The sequence below is a fragment of the Triturus cristatus genome, chromosome 2_2 (genome assembly GCF_964204655.1).
Source record: "Triturus cristatus chromosome 2_2, aTriCri1.1, whole genome shotgun sequence".
Classification (NCBI taxonomy): domain Eukaryota; kingdom Metazoa; phylum Chordata; class Amphibia; order Caudata; family Salamandridae; genus Triturus; species Triturus cristatus.
In genome coordinates, this window is record NC_140582.1 from 1199243026 (window position 1) to 1199265940 (window position 22915).

Here is a 22915-nt window from a genome sequence, read left to right on the forward strand (position 1 = left end):
GCGCCAACTGAAGTACTGGGAATTTTAAACCCAGCGGTGCAGGGGAACACACCCTATGACTTCGGGTTCTTCCTGTTTCAGACCTACAGAAACACAGAGTCTTCTGGGTGAAGTCAAAGATCAGCTTATTGGCTGCAGACCAATTACAGGCGTCCTAGAAGTACAACAGCGTGTATGTTCTCAGGAGACTGCTAAAAATCACAGAAACGGGCTTCTCTTTAAATACAAAATATCCTGCTTCAGGCATACATTCCTGGTTTTATGGCATGGTCATTCATATGTATACATTTCAAACGAAAAGGCAGAGTCATGATGACCATCCCACATTCCAGTTAAGCCAGCCCGCAATTATTTACCCAGCAAAGCTCAGATCCCACATCAGATATCGATAGGCCCCAATAAACATGCGCATCTCCTGTTTGGAAAACAAGCCATAAAGCAGGACCAGTCAGGTGTGAAAGAGATTAGCTGGAGGCTCGTGTAGGATGAAAAGACTTTATGGTGTGTCAAGCCCTGATGCTAATCACAGGTGGCCGTAGGACGGGGAGCTCGTGAGACCGGACTGACCTGGGGCAGCGGAGCCAAGCTGCCCAGGTCACAGAGAAGTCAAAGGAAGGCACATGTGCTCTAAAGGCCCGTATTTGCTTCATGATATGTAGCCTATGTGAGGGCAACCATAAGATGGCCACTACTCTAAGATGGAACCCACGTAGTGATGTATAATAGCGTATACACAGAGCATTCATAGCTAAAACGTTACACAAAGCACTTGTACATACCGCATTGACCATTCGCGGTTCGCTAATACCGGGATAGACAGGGGTAGGGCCCTGCCTCCTACGTGGTCCCAAATTCTAAAGTACGACAGCCCTAACACTGTATAGATTTTATGTACACGTGCCTCAACACTGTACCATGTTTATGTACTCATGCTCCAACACAGTAACATGTTTATGTACTCTTGCCCTAACACTGTACCACTTCTATGTACTCGTGCCCCAACACTGTAAAAATGTTATAGGCTTGTGCCCTAACGCTGTAACAGTTTTATGTAGTCGTGCCCGAACACTGTACCCTGTTTATGCACTCTTCCTTGAACACTGAACCAGTTTTATGTACTTGTACCCTAACACGGTGCCAGTTTCATGTACTCATGACCTAACACTGTGCCATGATTATGCGCTGGTGCCCTAACACTCTACCAATTTTATGTGTTCATATCCTAATACTGTCCCAGTTTTACGTAGTCGTGCCACAACAATGTACCATGTTTATATACTTGTGCCTCTACACAGTACTAGTGTTATGTACTTGCTAAAACTGCACCATGTTTATGTACTCATGCCCTAACACTGTACCAGTTTTATGCACTCGTTTCCCAATAGTGTACCAGCTTCCTATACTCATGCCCTAACACTGTACAATGCTGATGTACTAGTGCCCCTTCACTGCACCATGTTTATGTACTCGTGTCTCAACACTGTAGCATTTTCATGCACTCCCACCCTAATTCTGTTCCATGTTTATGCACTCTAACCCTAACACTGTATCAGTTTTTATACGTATGCCCTAACACTGTATCATGTTTATGTACTGGTGCCCTAACACTGTACCAATGTTATGTACTCGCGCCCCAAAACTGTACCATGTTTATGTACTCGTGTCCCAACACTGTAAAAGTTTTATGTACTGTGCCCTAACACTGTTTAACAGTTTTATGTAGTCGTGCCCTAAAACTGTACCAGTTGTATGTGCCCATGCTCTAACACTGTAGCACTTTTTTGTACTCGTGCCCCAACATTGTAGCATGTTTATGTGTTCGTGCCCTAAAACTGTCCCAGTTTTTATTTACCTGTGTCCTAAAACAGTGACAGTTTTATGTACTCATGCCCTAACACTGAACCAGTTTTATGTTCGTGTGCCCTTACAATGCACCACTTGTATGTACTCATGTCCTAACACTGTAGCATGTTTATGTACTCGTACCCTAACACTGTAGCATGTTTATGTACTCGTACCCTAACACTGTAGCATGTTTTTGTACTCGTATCCTAATACTGTACAGTGTGTATGCGCTCGAACCCAAACATGTGCCAGTTTTTATGTACTCGTGTCCTAAAACGGCCCTGGTTTTCTGTACTCGTGCCAGAACACTGTACCATGTTTATGCACTCTAACCCTAACACTGTACCATGTTTGTGCACTCATCCCCTAACACTGTACCATATGTGTGAACTCGTGACCTTTGTGCTCGAAGTACATAGATGAACAAAACCAGCCAATGAATGAATGAATACATTTGCACAGTATTCTCGGCAGAAGATGGAGGCCACGATCTTCCAAAGACCAGGGAGTGTTTTTCATCGGACCTCGATGTTTTTAGATTCTCCTGTTTGACTTTTCACTGATTCTTTTCCAAATATGGACACTTTCCCTGTTTTGGCTTTCTCTCGCCGTGGCTTTCGGAGACTTTCTTTTAACTGTTCATAAACCCGCTGCTGGGTGGGGGGAAGGATTGGATTTGTAAATGCTGCTTTTTATTTTAAAGCCGGTCTCTGCGCAGAGGCTCGGCCTCTGGGCAGTTAACATGCCTTTTTATTCTCTTTTTCTGGCAGTACTGCAGAAGGACTCTGTGGGGGCCCGGGGCCTTCCTCGCCCTTCCAAAAGCAAGCGCCTCCGGTGTGAGGGTAGGCGTGCTGCTCTTACTACAACATCCAGAATGCATCGGGGTACTAATCTATACAGACAGCTGTTAAGTGTGTGGAAATAATAGCTTGAAGAGATAGGAAGTAGTCTAAAGTGGAAGATGCTGGGGCGGCCAAACACGGGGTGTGGGGAGAGAGAGGGGGAGGTGCGAGGGTATAGGAAAGAGAAATAATGAGAGAGGAGAGGACGGTGGAGAGTAGGGGGTGGAGATGGCGAGAGAAGACAAGAGAAAGAAAAAGGTAAAGAGAAAGAAAAAGAGGAAGAGAAGAGAAAAGAAATGAAATGCCAAAGAAGATCAGGGAGGAGGGTTAGGGACAGGGGAGAGTGGTCATAAAAGAGTAGGGCAGAAAATAAAAGGGGGGTCACAGAGTGAGTGGGCAGAGAGGGTGCACGGGTGTGAGGCAGAGGCAAGAGGTGAGAGGGCAGTCAGCGGGAGGGGAAGAGGGGTCTCGGGGGAGGGGTCCCGAGTAACGCGAGAAGGGGGTCCGGGTTAGAGCCGCCGACTGTGGGGGGAGAAGGGGCCGTCTGAGGGCAGGACACGGGAGGGAGAGAGCAGCTGCTCCGGAAAGAGTGAAGGGGGGACCCTGGGGCAGAGAAGCAGAAAGTGTCTGAACGGGGCAGAGAGACGGGGCTGAGAGGGAGGGAGGTGTCTGGGGCAGGACTGGAGGGAGGAGCCGCCTTGGACAGACGGAAGGGGCCCGGGGCATGAAGGAGGGGGCCACTGACCAGGGCAGGGAGACGGGCTAGGGAGGGGAGGAGAGGGAGAGAGGGCAGGGTTGGAGGGGAGGAGCTGACGCCCGGACAGAGTGAAGGGTACCCGGACAGAGAGCTGCAGGTCTGGGATCGGATGAGCTACTGCCCGGATTAAGTCAAGGGACACCAGGAGAGAAAGGGCAGCAGCCGGGCAGGATCGCAGGGCAGGAGCTACAGGCTGGGATCGAAGGAACAACTGCCCCGTACTGTGTCAAGGGACACCAGGAGAGCGAGGGCAGCAGCCGGGCAGGACCGCGGGGCAGGAGCTGCAGCCCTGGACAGAGTGACGGAGCATCCAGGCAGCGAGGGCCGGGCAGGACAGTAGGGCAGAGTGAAGGGTACCCGGACAGAGAGCTGCAGGTCTGGGATCGAAAGAACTACTGGCCCGGAATAAGTCAAGGGACTCCAGGAGAGCGAGAGCTGCAAACGGGCAGGACCGCAGGGCAGGAGCTGCAGCCCCGGACAGAGTGAAGGAGCGCCCAGGCAGCGAGGACAGTACGGCCGGGCAGGACCGTAGGACAGAGAGAAGGGGCACACAAGCAGAGATCTCTCCGAGGGCAGGACTGTGAACGAAGCAACTTCTGGCCGGGACAGGGTGAAGGGGCAAAGGGGCGCAAGGCAGTGCACCGGGCAGGAGTGCAGGACTGAGGCTGCTGCCCCAGACGGCCGGGCAGAGGGCAGTCCAGGCAGGACTGCAGGCTTGAGGCTGCTGCCCCAGACGGCCGGGCAGGGAGGGCAGTGATCCGGGGCAGGACTGCAGGCTTGAGGCTGCTGCCCCAGACGGCCGGGCAGGGAGGGCAGTGATCCGGGGCAGGACTGCAGGCTTGAGGCTGCTGCCCCAGACGGCCGGGCAGGGAGGGCAGTGCTCCGGGGCAGGAGTGCAGGGCTGAGGCTGCTGCCCCAGACGGCCGGGCAGGGAGGGCAGTGCTCCGGGGCAGGAGTGCAGGGCTGAGGCTGCTGCCCCAGACGGCCGGGCAGGGAGGGCAGTGCTCCGGGGCAGGACTGCAGGCTTGAGGCTGCTGCCCCAGACGGCCGGGCAGTGAGCCCGGGCAGTGGCTCCCACGGAGACCGAGATGGGCAGGGTGAGTCCCGGCTCCCCCGCTCGGTCCTGCGCATGGTACTCGCTTCTGCTGCTGTTCTTCGTACCCCCTGGGCACCCCGGATCCGTGACAACCCCGGGACCAGGTAAGAACCAACTGTATCCGGGGCCGGGGAACGGCTGGGCCGGGGTTGGGGTCTTCTCCATTAGGGGTCACATACCCACCTGATACCCACAGGGGGCGCTCCTGCTACAATGAATATGAGGGATTCATTCCACACGTGGATGAATTACTTTTAGTATAGCGCTGCTAAGCGCTCACTCCAAACTGAGCCAGGCGCTACTGGTGTTTGAGAGAGAAGGAAAGGATTCGGGGCGGTATCGTGTTATTGTCAAGGTCACACAGTGATGGCAGATAGAGAAGCCAGGATTACAGTGCCATGTTTGCGGGTTTTTTTAACACTGGTGTAGCTGTTAACCAACAAGCGCTGCGAGACCGCTCCTGCGCTAGAAGTGTGCTTTACTACACACGGCGTCTCATACATGAGTTACTAGCTGCTGTTCCAAACGTGCCCTCCGCGCACTGAATGGGACAGTGGGAAACTGCCCACATATTGACTAAAGAAGTAACCGGGCACGACCATGGGCAGGGCAGAGATGCAGAACCTCTGAAGATGTCAGGACAGAAGGGGCAGGTGACAGCCACCGCCCTTGGTACCTTCCCCTGTTGGATGCGCACTCCTTCCAATGGCAAGTTTTTCATGTAGCGCTTTGGGTTGACATTTCTTCTAGTCCTTCCTCTAAGCGCTACTGTTTGGCAGAGATGAAACTTCGGCATAGAAAAATGAAACAGTTTGCCAAATGTTATTGCACTAAAACACAGCAAATGGCAACAGCCCACAGAAGTGCACATGCGTGTCGAGTTCAGACGAAGGAACAAAAGAAAAAACTCATGCGCAAGTGCCTGGCGCAGCTCGCTGTTCAAATCTCATTTACCACTGACATTTGAAACGACTGACTAAGCAAAAATGGCATTTGCACCGGGTCTCGTATACGGGATTGTGGCGCGAGGCAGCGCCGCGCAGCGCAGCACAGCGCAGCACTTTACTGCGCTGCCCCACGCCAAAGTGAAAATGTATGGAATACGGTGCATTTCTGCCCTTTCTGCCTGCGCTGGGGCAATGTTGTCAGCCGAGCGCCAATGCAGGCGCCGTGAACCATGGCGCAAAGGTGCCTCCAGAGCAGGCAGGATTGTTCTTGCGCAGGAAGGGACACCTTCCTGCACAGAGACAAATCTAAGAGGTGTTTCCCTCTGTGTGTGCTAAAGAAGGCAGCACACATAGAGAGAGGGAAAAAGGAGGTTTCTCCTCGTTACGCCTCACCTCGGGAGGTGTAAGTATTGGGCGCTTCCACAGGGTTACATGATTTTGCAAATCAGGGGCAGAGGGCAGCGTTAAAATCCATGGGGCAGATTTATGAGCCCCTTGCGCCACTTTTGCGTCACTTTTAACATGGGAAAAGTGACGCAAAAGTGGCGCAAGGGGCTCATAAATCTGCCCCCATGGGTGTTGCGTGGAAAGACCCAACGTAACGCCCATGGGACGCCTCCCGAGCGCAGAGGAAGGCGCCAGATTACTCCAGATCTATAGGGCCACTGAAAGCCACGCAGGGTGACTTTGCGTGGCTTCATAAATCAAAATGAGAGCCCTGCCTCATGCATGTACCACTTTACGTGATGCAAAAGGCCGCAAGTCTGATTAAAAAATAATAATAACTAGTGAAAAACCCAATTATCGCATCTGTTGTAGGTCAGTGCACACCATTTCTGCACTGGCAGATAAGTGCAAAATCTGTGCAAAATTTAAGTGCATCAGTTTTGCTCTACGCAATCTGTCTCACTTCCGTGGAAGCGTCAAGTTGCCTGATGACGTCAAATGTGAAAGACTGCACAGCTGGGGGTGGTGTGTGTACAGCAGCAAAGCCTGGCCGACACACTGGTGCAATCGTGTGACGTCAGAGGGATTCTTCTAAAGAGATTCTTTGCCTTTGTGATGGTTTTGAGCTGTTTGGGATTTATATCCAATCCTGGCGCGCCCTTCGCCGCCCCTTAGAGCCGCCCATCCCTCTGGAGCGCGGATCTCCATACCCGCCCATGAACCTGTTCCCTGGGTCTCGTCTCCTCGACGCCTCTCTCGCAGTTTGAAGGAGCCGGAAACAGAGTCATTGACGAGGACTCCTTATGCCGCTTATGCCTTTCTTACCAGGACACCCTTCAACTCATATTATGCATTCACCACAAAATACCAGATGCCCGCCAGAAACATTTGAAACTGACTTTCAATGCGAGCAGATGTAGGTCAATTCATGATTTGTGCTTTTAAGGCCAGATAGGAAGATTCATCGGTTGTCTTATGAAATTCATTTCCATTGCAGAGAAGTTATTCAAATCCCTACAGCGACCAGTTTAAATATTGCTGAGCAGATATTATAGTAATCTACATTAAGGCCGAGATTTAGAACATAAAAAAGTCCTGTGACAATTGTCTTGTTTTAATATGGTTTTATATTTTTAAAATGGAAATATTGAGTGAAACCAGTTTTACAGGGGTTAGCACGAGTGTCACGTTTTTAGGCTCTTTTTAATTTTTTTACATCCTGTTCTTTTTATTGTGTAAAGTTTATAAAAACGAATACAATAAAGGATGACTTCACTCACAGCCCTCTCTATACCATGTGTTCCAAGGAGGAGTCTTTCTTCCATACATTGAAATGACGCAAGCCCTGCCTTGTTTTCAGGTGGCCTCGGGCATGCATTGCAGTCACCTGCCGCGGCTCTCCTGATTGGATGGACAGCACCGCTTGCCAGAGAGCAGGACTTGTAGACAGTTCTGATTATTAGGTCTGGAAGACCTGCGATGCTGCTGACCTGTTGTTACCGGTTCTATGAAATGTGCATAGAGTGAGATGTGGCCCCTCCCAGAGAAGTGAAACCCTCTCACCACATGCTATAGGTGGTTTGTTTTATCCTTCCGCCTCCAACAAAGCCCTTTAAATGCAGCACACGAGACGCAATGTTACCGCTCAAAATTACACTGAATCACAGTAAATTCTGTATCTCATAGACGCATTGCATGCATAAGCAATCGCTTTTTTCTTTTTTGCATGCATTTGAAAAATATTTGTTGTCAGGACTCAAAATGCAAGCCAAACCTTTGGCTTGCCAGTGCTTTTTTTTTTTACATGCATCTCTGTGACTCCTTCCATTTTTATCTGTTTAAACTGCTAGTTTTTTTCTTTAATATGTATGATCTGTTTATGTACTTTTGTGTGTGGTGGAAATGGCATCTTTGCTGTTATTTGGATCATTCTTAAATGTTTTTATTTGTTACTTTTACTTAATTTGTACATCGCCTGACCCACATGTAATGTGTAATATGAATAATCACATACATGCGTTGAATTATATCCCACTCTTCGTGAGGCCCCTGGGGACACCTTCCTGTTTGCGAATGGGTTACCACCAACTCGGACCTGGCGGTAAAATGTGAATGGTTTGCTGCCACATTTTGTTTGCAAAACATTCGTACATAGCACTGGGACACGCTATCAGGAAGAGACACCCTTGACACGCCCCCCTAATACCGAATTACTAACCCATTTTGCGATTTGGTAATAGGATACCGAATCGCAAAATAGGGTTCTGTACATGCAAAAAGGCTTTTTTTGTCGTCGCAAACGCCCCGATTCTCACAATCGGGTCGTTTGCGACAACAACAAGCTACGTACATGTGGCCCCAGAGCTTTTAGAATTGGTGTTCATGTATAAGTGATTACTGAAATACATACTGTGTAATGCTGGGGTCGTCGCCCTGTTGAATATTTCTTCAGGTACGGAGCTTTACCATATGGTCTCCAGCGTTAGTCCAGCATGCTTTGTAATGTTTCACCTTAAACCTTGGGCATCCTTTTGGCACCTGATTTAGGGCATGGTTGGCTTTTGGGAAACTGTTTCAGTTAGCCCAGGACTTGTTATAGCGAGCAAAGACTGCAGACGCTGCAGAACAGGGTAATCTAAGTATGTCTCACCCTGGGAGTCCTACGTTTCCGAGTGTCATGCGCGTTTTATGATTTTGATGAAGCTTCTGTGAGTGCACTGTCACTAGTAATGACGTTTCAATAGCACCTATATGTCTCCTGGGGATCACCAGTTCTGGGCGGTCAGATGTACGAAGCATTTTACTGTTTGCAAACGGCCCACTGGTATGTACCAGCCCTATCTTAAAAATAGGGTTTGCGAGTTGCTATTAGGAAGGGGCGTGTTAAGGGAGTCCCTTCCTTACAGCGAGTCGCACTGCTTTGTAGGAATGTTTTGCGATCGGAAATGTGGTCGAAAATCATTCGCAGTTACCACCAACTTTAAATTGGTGGTAAGCCAATCACAAACTGGAAGGTGACCCTAGGGGCCCCTTCCCCTTGGTGAATGGGGCGCCAACATTTTTTCTCCCCCCATACTGATATTGGTGTCAGTATGGGGGGGGACAATGAATGTTTCTAAATTCATATCTGAAAACTTTAACTTAAAAAATACTTTTGACTGCACTGATATAATCGTATTTACTACTGTGGAATGGTTCTGCATGTTAATGAAATACACTTTTTAATTTTGAAGAGACCTTATCATATTTTTACACTTTTGCTGCAAGATGGCTTTGAAAATGAAAGTGTTCCTAAAGTTAAGTGGTGCAAGACAACCTAGTTACTTCCTTTCTTCAACTTCAATTAACTTTTAAATTAAGACTTGCCTTTTGATTTAATATTCTTTTTAAGTTGGTGCGGAGTCCAGTGAACAGTGGGCTGCATGTAAAGGCCATGTGGGCCGCATGCGGCCCCCGGGCATACTTTGAGAATAAATGGTTTACAACATACCAAGAAACCATTTTGCCGATGCCAACGCTGTGATTTTGCAGTGTTTGCGATTGCAAGACGGCCCTGTCCACTTGGGGCTAGGTTTGCAAGGGGCCCCATAAGTGCCCAGTACGCGCTGGAGAGCGGGTCTCGTGTCTAAGATGGGACGGTGTCTCAGAGTTCACTTCCTCTGGTGGATGTTACGATGAACAGACTAGGGCATGGGTACTCGCAAACATTTTCCAAGGGGCCAAAAAGGTTGTCCTGTGGTGTGGGCCGCATCGATGCCAGCAGGGTAGCGGGTCTTGTCCATGTATAACAGCGACGCAGGCCACTCAGACGGCGACCATGGCAACTGACTGACCTCTTAGTTCACTGTTTGCTTTGTTGCCAGGGCTGGGGGGGGCATTAATCTTTCTAAATTTATGTTTGCAAACTATCACTTAAAAAAATACTACTCAATGCACTGATGTACTAATGTAAAACGCGTCTGCACGCTGGACAATGCACTTTTGTAGAGACTTTCACTTTTTTTGTCACGTGTGTTACAAGACGCCTAAAAAAGAATGTGTTCCGAAAGTTAAGTGGTGCCGGACACCTCTACTGCTTTTCTTTTACTTTAGTTAATAAGTTCGGGCCTGATTACGATCATGGCAGACAGGGTCACTCCAACTCCCGTCCGCCAATTTACAATCCCATTATATCCTATGGAACTCGTGGTTTGGTGGGTGAGATATCCACCACGTTTGTGACGGACTGTGCCGCCCGCCAAGATCGTCATCAGCCACGAGTGCAGTTGGACATACATGCTGCCCCTTTAATTCACATCTTTCGGAGTGTTAGTGCCCCCTCAAGTAAAGAGCTGCCCAGTGCTGCTGCTCACCAGGGGGCGCACACAGAGGCCAGGAGGGCCTTATCTGAGGATCACTGGACTGGGGCAACGACCCGTTTTGAAGTTACTTGAAATGCCGGAGCGCCTCTCCATGCCCAGAGCTGCTGGTCACCAGGGGGGCCGCACATAGAGGGCAGGAGGGCCGCATGCGACACCCGGGCCTTATCTGAGCATCACTGGACTGGGGCAGCAACCCGTTTTGAAGTTACTTGAAATGCCGGAGCGCCTCTCCATGCCCAGAGCTGCTGTTCACCAGGGGGGCGCACATAGAGGGCAGGAGGGCCGCATGCGGCCCCCGGGCCTTATCTGAGGATCACTGGACTGGGGCAACGACCCGTTTTGAAGTTACTTGAAATGCCGGAGCGCCTCTCCATGCCCAGAGCTGCTGTTCACCAGGGGGCCGCACATAGAGGGCAGGAGGGCGGCCCCCGGGCCTTATCTGAGGATCACTGGACTGGGGCAACGACCCGTTTTGAAGTTACTTGAAATGCCGGAGCGCCTCCTGTTCACCAGGGAGTCGCACATAGAGGCCAGGAGGGCCGCATGCGGCCCCCGGGCCTTATCTGAGCATCACTGGACTGGGGCAACAACCCGTTTTGAAGTTACTTGAAATGCCGGAGCGCCTCTGCGTGCTCAGAGCTGCTGTTCACCAGGGGGCCGCACATAGAGGCCAGGAGGGCCTTATCTGAGCATCACTGGACTGGGGCAACGACCCGTTTTGAAGTTACTTGAAGTGCCGGAGCGCCTCTCCATGCCCAGAGCTTTATTCTCTTGCAAGTCCAGAATTAATTTGAAGGCCCAATGACGCAACTTAAGGTTACTAATGGATCCTAGAACGCGAGCAACCGAAAGACTGGACATTTTTCATCAAATGTATGTACACTAAATTTAAACAAGCCTTGGCAAATCCAATAAGTCTGGCCTTGATGAGCTGCTGCAGTATTTTTTTTGTTATCAATTGCAAGCATATGATTCAAAAATTAATAAAAGGACAAAACAATGACTTGCCTCCACTTAAACGTGGTCGCCATATGGTTACAACATAAATCCGAAATAATAAAATAATTATTGCATATGAATTTATTAGAGCTTTATGATATTTCCTAGCAGGCAGGTGTACTTGGAGGAGGCAGAGAAAATATGTTTTACTTGTAATGCACATCAGAGGTATATTTTCTTGATCACGTGCTCATCCACCTAAAAAGAAGTACGTGGTTTCGGTGCTGGGGTTGGCGGGTCAATCCATGACTTTGCCAATGCTTTTCTCTCTCCATTGTTTTTTTTTTATTTTTGCTGTCCTCTTTGTGTGTTTAAAATATGTCTTCAGGCTGCAGTAGTTCAAAACCAATAGGGCATTTTCTTTGCATCAATAATGTTTCTTACACTGCTGTCCTGTTAGTACCCTACAAACCCAAGCTGACAGTTTCCCCGCTAGGTAATGAGGGTGCAGCCACAGGCAGCGCGCGCTCAACAAGGGAGCTCAGTTTACCTTCACATTAACCAGATGTATATTGTTAGAAATGGTTCTGTTTGACACCTGCACTGTCAAACCCAAGACCTAAAAACACTTGCAAATGTTTGTGATAGAAAACAGCAGTGCTTAATTTGAGCAGGTGCAGAGGTAAGCGCTGCTGCACGTCATCTGAACTGCTCTCACTGCAGTACAAGGCCCCTTTCTCAGCTCAGGCCATCTGTGGAACTCTCTGCCCTTGAACCCGGGACTCCAACAGGATCAGCTGTGGATCTAGAAGAATCCACAGCTTCAGGAGGGGGTGGAGACAGGGCTCTTGAAGAGTGCATTTCACTGCAAAACGTGAACCTGCCCTGTGGGCGCTTGGAGGCTCAGCTGGCAGTAAGGCGCTGTGCACAATAACACAGCACCTCACATTTCAGCAGTCCACAACATAGCAGGATAGCACAGCATGACAAAACATGGTACAGGACCATGTAACACACAATAACGCAGAATACAGTGACGCCATAGTGTAGCTTAACGAAAAGCATAACACAGCATAGTGTAGCATAACGAAAAGCAGAACATAGAGTAGCATGACATGCTATATTGCAGTACATCATTACACAGCATAACATAACAGGTCAGCATAAATAGCATAGCAAATCATGGCATAAGTATCATACTAGCAAAGCATAGCAGCATAGCATAACATAGACAGCAGAGGAGAGTGCAGCACAGCATAACAGCAATGCATAACATAGACAGCAGAGGAGAGTGCAGCACAGCATAACAGCAATGCATAACATAGACAGCAGAGGAGAGTGCAGCACAGCATAACAGCAATGCATAACATAGACAGCAGAGGAGAGTGCAGCACAGCATAACAGCAATGCATAACACCAGGGCTTTAAGTGGGATGGAAAAACTTGGGGGGGGGGGGGTCTCTCAAAGGGGCGTGGTCACTGTAATTAAGGGCGTGGCTTAAAACAGGTAAACTAAAAAATCTGTGCTTAGCATATTGTGCCGCCCGACTTGTATTTTGCTGTTTCTGTCAGATATATGATGCAACAAGTAACATCGTACCTACAACAAGTCACGACTATTGGCTTTGTCGATGGTTTTTAGTTGTATAAGATAAATAAGCAGCAACTGTGGCTTACATAATATTGAAAAAGCTTAAACTTCAAGCGCTGGTGACACCCCGACAATTTTGCTGCTCCTGAGTTTCAAGAAGAGAAGGGAAATCCAGAGAGAAAATGACTCTTTAAAGGGTTTCCCTTCCTCTGCAACGCTCACCTGGCATGACGTCACGCCGTAACTTCTCCACTAGTGAGCAGTGTGAGCAGGCGCACATCGATGCGCCTGCTGTCACTGCAGTCCGGAAAAAACGGCCGCCTGTGCCAGGGCACAAAACAGGCCCCGATTGCCGGTGCTCAGCACCGGTGAGACCCGGAACACTTAAAGCTCTGCATAACACTGTAAAGCACAGCATCACTGCATGAAGATGTCACAGAAGGACAGCACAGCACAGTGGGACATGGCATAAAACAGCCTGAACATAGCACAGCATGGCGAAGCCTTGTATGACATGAGGGAGCATCTCTTTACTGGAGGTGTTTGACTTTGGAGCACACGCCCTTTGACCTTCTTTTCGCTGAAGTGCTTGGCACGCAGCCCCATGCGCTGCCCTGGGAGAGCTGTTCGCCCAGGCGGGGGGGGGGGGGGGGAGGGGGGGAGGGGGCGCTGGTGGGAGAGGGGATTAGCCCTGCGGGTCGGTGATTACCGCAGGGGAGAGCAATTACCTCCCAGCTTGGTAGCGGCCAGGCTTTATTTTCCCACCTCCTCATTGCCCCTTGAATCCCCCTGTGCGCCTCGCGCCGCTGCGGAGGGGACAGAGCGGCCGCCCCCGTTCCCTCGGACCATGGGCTGTTTGCTGAGGTTCAGTGAAGGCTGGCACGCCTTTTATCATCTTTCTCATGTGATGGGCCCTGCCTGTAGAGCGCTGTTTAGTGCAGGTGACCTCTAGGCGCTAATAATATATGGTTTATTGAAAATCCGTGCATTGAATAACACCATCCACCGGTAATGGCAACATACAGTGTGCGGGGGGGGGGGGGGGGGCAGTGAGCTACAACCACGCCCCACACCGCACACCACAAGCACCGCGTTTTTTTTTGCGACTTTAATGTATTGAAAGTTAAACATTTTACAGGGTCTTGCCAGGGGTGGGCACGAGCACACAGCGCCACAACCCGCGTCACGGAATAAAGTGCACGACAATAAAGGGGGGGGGGTCGGTAGGGGGTACATAATAATCAGCAGGAGCAGCTTGAGGAAGGGTTCATGTATGTTGCACAGTGTAGGCGCACAGATGTCATCTTCCAGCAGTGGTAAGCAGTGGCGGCCCCTCCTCTATGGCGGAGGAGCGTCGCCCCACTGCTTTCACGCAGTGCTAGAAGCAGAAACATAACATGATAATAACTGTTTCCTTTGTGCGCGGGCGGGTGGGCGGGGCTGCTCTGCTAACGGAGCAGGGCAGGTGAGGAGTGGCTTTCCCACTCCTAAGTGCGCAATGACTGTATGGTGGGCCCTCTCGGGCCGCTCAAACCAGTCATGCATACTTTCCCACTTCTCCATCGCAGCCTGCATGGAGAACATGCCCACGCCTCCAGTGTCACGGCACCATGTCACGACGCTCAGACCAATCACAACGCATCCAGCGTTGTGATTGGCCTAGGGGAGGGAGACTGGCTGCCTGCTTCCTGTTCCTGAAGTTGGAGGCAGGAGACCAGGAGCAGAGACGTGGGACTCGTGGTTGGCAAGGTAAGTTTCTTTTTTATTGATGCTCCCGCCCACAATCACGACCCTCCCCTTACCCCCCTGCATCCCCCCCCCACCTGTGAGCCATGCTGGCTGCATATGGTCGTAAGGTAGGGTTAGGCACGTCCTCAGTGTGGGGGAAACTGACTGCAGTAGGTGCGCCCTCTTAGTGAAGGGAGTACGCTGAGAGGCAGGAAGGTGAACAAAGCAAACACAAGGAGAGGCAGTTCGGGCTGGACTGTCCCCATGGGACACAGGGTCAAGACTGATTTGTGGTTGAGTCTAAACTGGGGTGGCATGGGGAGCAAAAGAAGGATGGATTTAATTTAGATCTCTTGAGTGGGGGTGAATGTTTTGATTTGTTCTGCATTCCGTCCATCAATTGTGTGTCTTTTGCTTTCTCGCCCCAAGTGCTCTGGTTATGCCCAGACGTGGGTCCCGGGCTCACTGTGTCACTGGCAGATGAGGGGGTGATGACCCACATCTGTTCCCAGGGTGCTTGTTTCCGGTTCAGGGAGAACCTGGTTTGGCAGTTCAGGCTGGACTGTTCCCATGAGGTACAGGGTCAAGACTGATTTGCATGTGGCGTGGTGAGCAAAACAACTATGGCTTTAACCCAGGTCTCTTGACTGGGGGCGAATGTTTAATTTGATCTGCATTCCTTCCATCATCCGTGTTTTGTTGCAATAGACATGGCCGGGCATCTGTGGGTGTGAGAGGGCTTGTCAGGGAGAACTGAGAAGTCATGGTGAAAAGCTAGGTGGACCAAGGGAGTGACCCAGACAGCACTATACTGTCATAGGTGCCCCAGACGACCTATACTGCTGTAGGTGCCCCCAGACGACCTTTACTGTCCTATACTGCTGTAGGTGCCCAGAGATGACCTTTACTGTCCTATACAGTCGTAGGTGCACAAGACGACCTATACTATTGTAGCTGCCCCCAAGCAACCTATACTGTCCTATACTGTCGTATATGCCCCCAGACGACCTTTTCTGTCCTATACTGTTGTAGGTGCCCGCAGACGACCTTTACTGTCCTATGCTGCTGAAGGTGCCCAGAGATGACCTTTACTGTCCTATACAGTCGTAGGTGCACCAGACAACCTATAATGTTCTATACTGTGGTAGGTGCCCCAGACGACCTATAATGTTCTATACTGTCATAGGTGCCCCAGACGACCTATACTGTTGTAGGTGCCCCCAGATGACCTTTACTGTCCTATACTGTTGTATGTGCCCCCACGCGACCTTTACTGTCCTATACTGTTGTAGGTGCCCCCAGACAACCTTTACTGTCCGATACTGTCGTAGGTGCCCCAGACCACCTATAATGTTCTATACTGTCGTAGGTGCCCCAGACAACCTATAATGTTCTATAGAGTCGTAGGTGCCCCAGACGACCTATAATGTTCTATACTGTCGTAGGTGCCCCAGATGACCTATAATGTTCTATACTGTCGTAGGAGACCCAGACGACCTATAATGCTCTATACTGTCGTAGGTGCCCCAGACGACCTATAATGTTCTATACTGTCGTAGGTGCCCAAGACGACCTATTCTGTTGTAGGTGCCCCCAGACAACCTATACTGTTGTAGGTGCCCCCAGACGACATATACCGTCCTGTACTGTTGTAGGTGCTCCCTGACAACCTATACTGTTGTAGGTGCCCCCAGACGACATATACCGTCCTGTACTGTTGTAGGTGCCCCCTGACAACCTATACTGTCGTAGGTGCCCCCAGATGACCTATACTGTTGTAGGTGCCCCCAACGACCTATACTGTCATAGGTGCCCCCAGATGACTTATACTGTCCTATACTGTCATAGGTGCCTCCAGACGTCCTATACTGTCCTATACTGTCGTAGGTGCCCCCAGATGACCTATACAGTCATAGGTGCCCCAGACAATCTATACTATTGTAGGTGCCCCCTACGACTTATTCTGTTGTAGGTGCCCCCAGATGACCTATACTGTCAGGGCCGGACTGGCCGTAGTGGGCACCGGGCAATACCCCTGCAAAATTGCTGCAAAATCGGCCCTGTAACAAAATCGTCCGAAAACCGTCCCTGGCAAAAATCTCGGCGGCAACACTCCCCCACCTGGGGGGGGGGGAGGGGGCGGCTGAGCACTTTGCCAGGGCCGGTTGTGGTTCCCAGTCGGCCCTGTATACTGTTGTAGCTGCCCCCAGGCAACCGATACTGTCCTGTACTGTCGTAGGTGGCCCCAGACGACCTATACTGCCGTAGGAGCCCCGACGACTTATTCTGTTGTTGGTGCCCCCAGAAGACCTATACTGTCGTATGTGCCCCCAGATGACCTATACTGTCATAAGTGCCCCCAGACAACCTATACTGTCCTATACTGTCGTAGTTGCCTACAGACGACCTTCAATGTTGAAGCTGCCCCCATTCGACCTAAACTGTTGTAGGTGCCCCCAGACAGCCTATACTGTCCTATACTGTCAGATGTCCTATACTGTCATAGGTGCCATCAGATGACCTATAATGTTGCAACTGCCCCTACTTGACCTATACTGTCATAGGTGCCCCCAGACAGCCTATACTGTCCTATACTGTCGTACCCTCAGACGTCCTATACTGTCATAGGTGCCATCAGATGACCTATAATGTTGCAGCTGCCCCTACTCGACCTATACTGTCGTAGGTGCCCCATTCGACCGATACTGTCATAGGCGCCCCCAGATGACTTATACTGTCGTAGGTGCCCCCAGACTTGGGACCAGTATGAGGCAATAGCTGGGCAGGACCACAGAACGTGGAGGAGAACGCAGTGGGCGGCATTGCACCACCAGCATAGGTCATGGGGTACACGTTAGGCCCTATAGAGCTTCCAGGGAGTCCAGAACCAGCCCTACAATATTTTAAAGTAGAGGAATTTCAAGCGGTGCCCTCTGAGGGCCCCATCATGACCCCAGAGAAGAGAGGGCCAGTCTTCCAGGGAGTCTGCCTTGCCCAGGAGAGGTTGCCATAGGAGCCTGGTGGCTGAGCGGGATGGATGTATTGTATTGTATTGTATTGTATGAGATATTTATATCGCGCAACTATCACCCCACGGGTATCCTGGCGCATAGAGACCATGATGACATAAGGCAACCAAACGATTCGGCCACTAGACGGGAACCTACTAGCTGTTTCTGGCAAATAGCCAGGTCTTAAGGTTTTTCCTAAATGATAGTAAAGAGTCTACTTGTCTAAGGCTTAGGGGAATTTCATTCCATAGACAGGCTGCTGCCAGGCCGAAGGCTCTGCCCCCTAGCTTTGTCGAGTTAACTCTGGCAACAGACGCCAGGCTTTGGCTGGCGGACCGAAGAAGTCTTTTGGGCGCATACCAGGTAAGCCGTTCTTGTAAGGAGAGCGGACCGGAATCATGGAGTGCTCTAAAGACAAGACATAAAGATTTAAAACTGACTCTGTCCTTGATAGGAAGCCAGTGTAAATCCCTCAGTGCCTGCGTCGCGGAGGAATTACGCTGTCTCTTAAGGGCCAGTTTAGCTGCCATCGACTGGACTCTTTGCAACCCCTGTAGAATGTACTTGGGAGCACCCAGATACAGGAAGTTGCAGTAGTCCAGTCTACTCATGATGATACTACGGACCACCAAAGGCCTCACTTCACTGGACAGTAGAGGGAGGATCTGACGGAGGGCTCTCAATAGTGCAAAGCATATGCCGATAGGCATTGGCCTATAATAAGAAGCGCGTAAAGACCGGGCACTAGTCCTCTATATCGTCCAAAGGTCCATAGGTGCTGTAGTGTGGGAGACTGCGGTAAGTCTTCAGTCTGTGGGGCGCCGGTCACTCTGAGGCCGCGAGAGAGCTGGCAGTAATGCCCTGCCTCCTCCGGCCAGAGCCCGGATTCAGCGTGTAGTTGGTTGAAGGAGTTGAGTCTCCCACCATCAAGGACATGATCATGAAATTGTATGCCAAGGCTACTCCAAAGTTGTCCAATGGAACTGGTGCTTCCCTATGCGAAGCCATAGCATAACATTATAGCATAACATAGTACAGCATAACATAGTTTAACCTAGCATAAAAGCAGTGCATAACACTGTAAAGCGTAGCATAACATGTATGAACAAACCATACTATGACCCAGCATCAATCAATCAATCAATTACGGAATTGTAAGCGTGCAACTCATCGGTGAGGGTCTCAAGGCACTGGAGAGGGGTTCCGCAGTTCCGTTCAGTCGAAGAGCCAGGTCTTTAGAGCCTTCCTAAAGGTGTTCAGGGACAGGGCACGTCTAATGTCGATATGGAGCTCATTCCAGGTCTTGGCCGCGATGTAGGGGAAGGCTCTTCCCCCTGTACGGCTCTGAGGGTGCCTGGGGTTTCGGGGAGGGCGAGGTTAGCGGATCGGAGGTTTCTTTTCGGTACGTGGAAGGTGATTCTCTCATTCCGGTGTTGTGGAGGCATTTGTAGGCGTGGGTGAGTATCTTGAAGGTTACTCTTTTCTCGACGGGGAGCCAGTGGAGATCTCGCAGGTGTGGGGTGATGTGTTCGTGTTGGGGGACGCCGAGGACGAGTCTGGCTGTGGTGTTCTGTCTAGTCTAGAGCTTGCAGAGCAGAGATTTGTTGATCCCGGAGTAGAAGGCATTTCCATAGTCCAGTCTGCTGGTTATGAGAGCATGGATGACAGCCGTTCTTGATTCGGGGGGATCCATTTGAAGGTCTTGCGCAGGACGCAGAGAGTGTTGAAGCAGGTGGAGGCGACGGCGTTGATCTGTCGGGTCATGGAGAGGGAGGAGTCGAGTATGATGCCGAGGTTCCGGGCGTGGTCTTCTGGTGGAAATAGGATCCAAGCTTGTCGTAGAGGTCCTGGGAAGGGATGATGTCTGTGGCTTCGCTGGGGGGCTTGATGAATTCCTGAATGACGCTGAAGAGTTCCTTGGAGTTGCTGGAGTTGGCAAGGATTTTGTTGTTGATGAAGGTTCTTTTGGTGGTTCTGATGCGTTGGCGGTATTCCGTCATGGCGTTCTTGTAGGTGGTGTGGTTTTCAGGCGTCTTGCTGTTTCTCCAGTGCTTCTCCAGGCGTCTGCAGGTGCGTCTAGCGTCCTGTCGGCCGGTGGTGAACCAGGTGACTTTCATGGGGCGCTGCCTGTCGGAGTTGCGTACCAGAGCGAGCGTGGGAGCATGACAGCATAGTGTAGCATAACATGATATATATTGCAGTACATCATCACACAGCATAACATAACAGGTTAGCATAAATAGCATAGCGAATCATGGCATAATTTAACAGACAAGCAACACATAGAACAGCATAAGCTAGTGTAGCATAGCACAACAACAGTGCATGACACTGTAGGCACAGCATACCATGTATGAACATAGCATAGTATGGCCCAGAAGGACAGTACAGCATAGTAGGAGATGGCATAAGGCAGCCTGAATATAGCATGGCATGGCATAGCCTTGTATGACACGAGGAAGCATCTCTTTACTGGCGGTGTTTGACTTTGGAGCACACGCCCTTCCCTTTGACCTTCTTTTCGCTGAAGTGCTTGGCACGCAGCCCCCGTGAGCTGCCCTGCCCCTGGGAGAGCTGTGCGCCCAGGCGGGGGGGCACTGGTGGGAGAGGGGATTAGCCCGCGGGTCGGTGATTACCGCAGGGGAGAGCAATTACCTCCCAGCTTGGTAGCGGCCAGGCTTTATTTTTAGACCTCCTAATTGCACCTTAAACGCCCCTGTGCGGCATCGCACCCCTGCAGAGTGGGCCGCCCCCGTTTCCTCAGACCATGGGCCTACTGTCGTGCGTTAGTTAAGCGAAGCTGGTGCGCATTTTATCATAATGAGTTGAGCCCTGCCTGTAGAGCGCTCTGTAGTATAGGTTGTTTCTAGTGCCTCGAGGCACTGATAATATGGTTTATTGAAAACCAGTGCATTGAATAACACCAAGCGCAGTTTATGCGTACATACGTGGTGGGGGGTCGGACATACGTGGTGGGGGGTCCCACCCCAGGGGAGGTGGGACTCCCGCCCCACCGTAACCACCACAGTCTTGGAATGACCCTATGAGGCATATTTACAATGATTCTGCATAGGGCAGCGCCGGAAGTCATTTTGCTGCGCTGCCCTACACCAACTCAAACGGACAGAAATGCACCGTATTTACAAGGTGAGGTGCCTAGCTGTCCTTTCAGTCAGTGCCAGCTCACAAATTGCAGCCGTGCGCCAACGCAGGCACCCTTGCACCATGGTGGAAGGTTCTCTGTGTAGTTGGCATGATTGTGTTTTTTGCAGGAAGGGGCACATTCCTTCACAAAAGCAGTCACGAGAGGCGTTTGCCTCCTTCTATGTGTGCTGCAGAATGCAGCACATGCGGAAAGAGGAAAAAACTACGAAGTAAACATGTCTTCTTGTTACGCCTGCTCTGGGGAGGCCTACGTTTTTCTCGCTGTCCCAGCTTCATACTATGTTGTAAATCTGGGGCAACATCAAAATCTATGGGTGTGGCCATCTCAGGCTGGCCGGACCTTCATGTGCACTGACATCTCTCCAACCCAAGTGTGTTGCTGGGTGGAGAGATCAGCAGGCGGAGGCTCCCAGCTCTCGATGGAGTGCTCTGCCCAATCCTGACAGAGCTCTCATGGTGAGAGCAGTGGCAGGATTGGCTGCAGGGGAAGCTGGGAGTGTCAGCCTGTGCCCAGTGGAGGAGAAGACCATTGAACAGAAGACCAGCAGGTACGTTTTAAAAAACTATTATGTCAGCCCCCGTGCTGTTCCCGCGCTGCCACACCACATTTCCCTGACGCCAGCCGCTACTGGATCTAAGTTGGGATGTTATTCTTGAGACTCTTCCTGTATCAGGAGATGGCCCTCCCTGAGGTGGAGGAGCGAAGGTGTCTGTTGGATATAGGATGAGATGTTACTCTGGAGTCTTCCTCTGTAGCAGGAGATGGTCTCCCTGAGGTGGAGGAGCGAAGGTGTCTGTTGGATATAGGACGAGATGTTACTCTGGAATCTCCCTCCGTAGCAGGAGATGGTCTCCCTGAGGTGGAGGAGTGATGGTGTCTGTTGGATATAGGACGAGATGTTACTCTGGAGTCTCCCTCCGTAGCAGGAGATGGTCTCCCTTTGGTGGAGGAGTGAAGGTGCTTGAAGGATGGAAGTGGGAATGCTACTCTGGAGTCCCCTCCCTCAGTAAGAGATGGCCTCCCATGGGGTGGAGGAGCGAAGGTTTCTGTTGGATATAGGACGAGATGTTACTCTGGAGTCTCCCTCCGTAGCAGGAAATGGTCTCCCTGAGGTGGAGGACTGAAGGTGCTTGAAGGATGGAAGTGGGAATGCTACTCTGGAGTCCCCTCCCTCAGTCAGAGATGGTCTCCCTGAGGTGGAGGAGCGAAAGTGTCTGTTGGATATAGGACGAGATGGTACTCTGGAGTCTCCCTCCGTAGCAGGAGATGGTCTCCCTGAGGTGGGGGAGCGATGGTGTCTGTTGGATATAGGACGAGATGTTACTCTGGAGTCTCCCTCCGTAGCAGTAGATGGTCTCCCTGAGGTGGAGGAGTGAAGGTGCTTGAAGGATGGAAGTGGGAATGCTATTCTGGAGTCCCCTCCCTCAGTAAGAGATGGTCTCCCTGAGGTGGAGGAGCGAAGGTGTCTGTTGGATATAGGACGAGATGTTACTCTGGCATCTCCCTCCGTAGCAGGAGATGGTCTCACTGAGGTGGAGGAGCGAATGTGTCTGTTGGATATAGGACGAGATGTTACTCTGGAGTCTCCCTCCGTAGCTGGAGATGGTCTTCCTGAGGTGGAGGAGTGAAGGTGTCTGTTGGATATAGGACGAGATGTTACTCTGGAGTCTCCCTCCGTAGCAGGAGATGGTCTCCCTGAGGTGGAGGAGTGAAGGTGCTTGAAGGATGGAAGTGGGAATGCTATTCTGGAGTCCCCTCCCTCAGTAAGAGATGGTCTCCCTGAGGTGGAGGAGCGAAGGTGTCTGTTGGATATAGGACGAGACTTACTCTGGCGTCTCCCTCCGTAGCAGGAGATGGTCTCTCTGAGGTGGAGGAGCGAAGGTGTCTGTTGGATATAGGACGAGATGTTACTCTGGAGTCTCCCTCCGTATCTGGAGATGGTCTCCCTGAGGTGGAGGAGTGAAGGTGTCTGTTGGATATAGGACGAGATGTTACTCTGGAGTCTCCCTCCGTAGCAGGAGATGGTCTCCCTGAGGTGGAGGAGTGAAGGTGCTTGAAGGATGGAAGTGGGAATGCTATTCTTAAGTCCCCTCCCTCAGTAAGAGATGGTCTCCCTGAGGTGGAGGAGTGAAAGTGTCTGTTGGATATAGGACGAGATGTTACTCTGGAGTCTCCCTCCGTAGCA

The 22915-nt window shown here is 50.8% G+C and overlaps 1 protein-coding gene across 2 annotated transcripts in view; it reads left to right on the plus strand.

Annotated features, from left to right (window-relative positions):
- Positions 1-3509: 3509 nt before the first annotated feature.
- LOC146863385 (disintegrin and metalloproteinase domain-containing protein 33-like) overlaps positions 3510-22915 on the plus strand; it is a 460898-nt gene continuing 441492 nt past the window's right edge. Inside the window, exon 1 of one of the 2 annotated variants that reach the window (XM_085642820.1) lies at positions 3510-4644. In XM_085642820.1, the coding sequence (XP_085498946.1) occupies positions 4533-4644 (112 nt within the window). In that variant the 5' untranslated portion in view covers positions 3510-4532. The remainder of the gene's footprint in view (positions 4645-22915) is intronic. The other variant, XM_085642819.1, reaches the window with a different exon arrangement.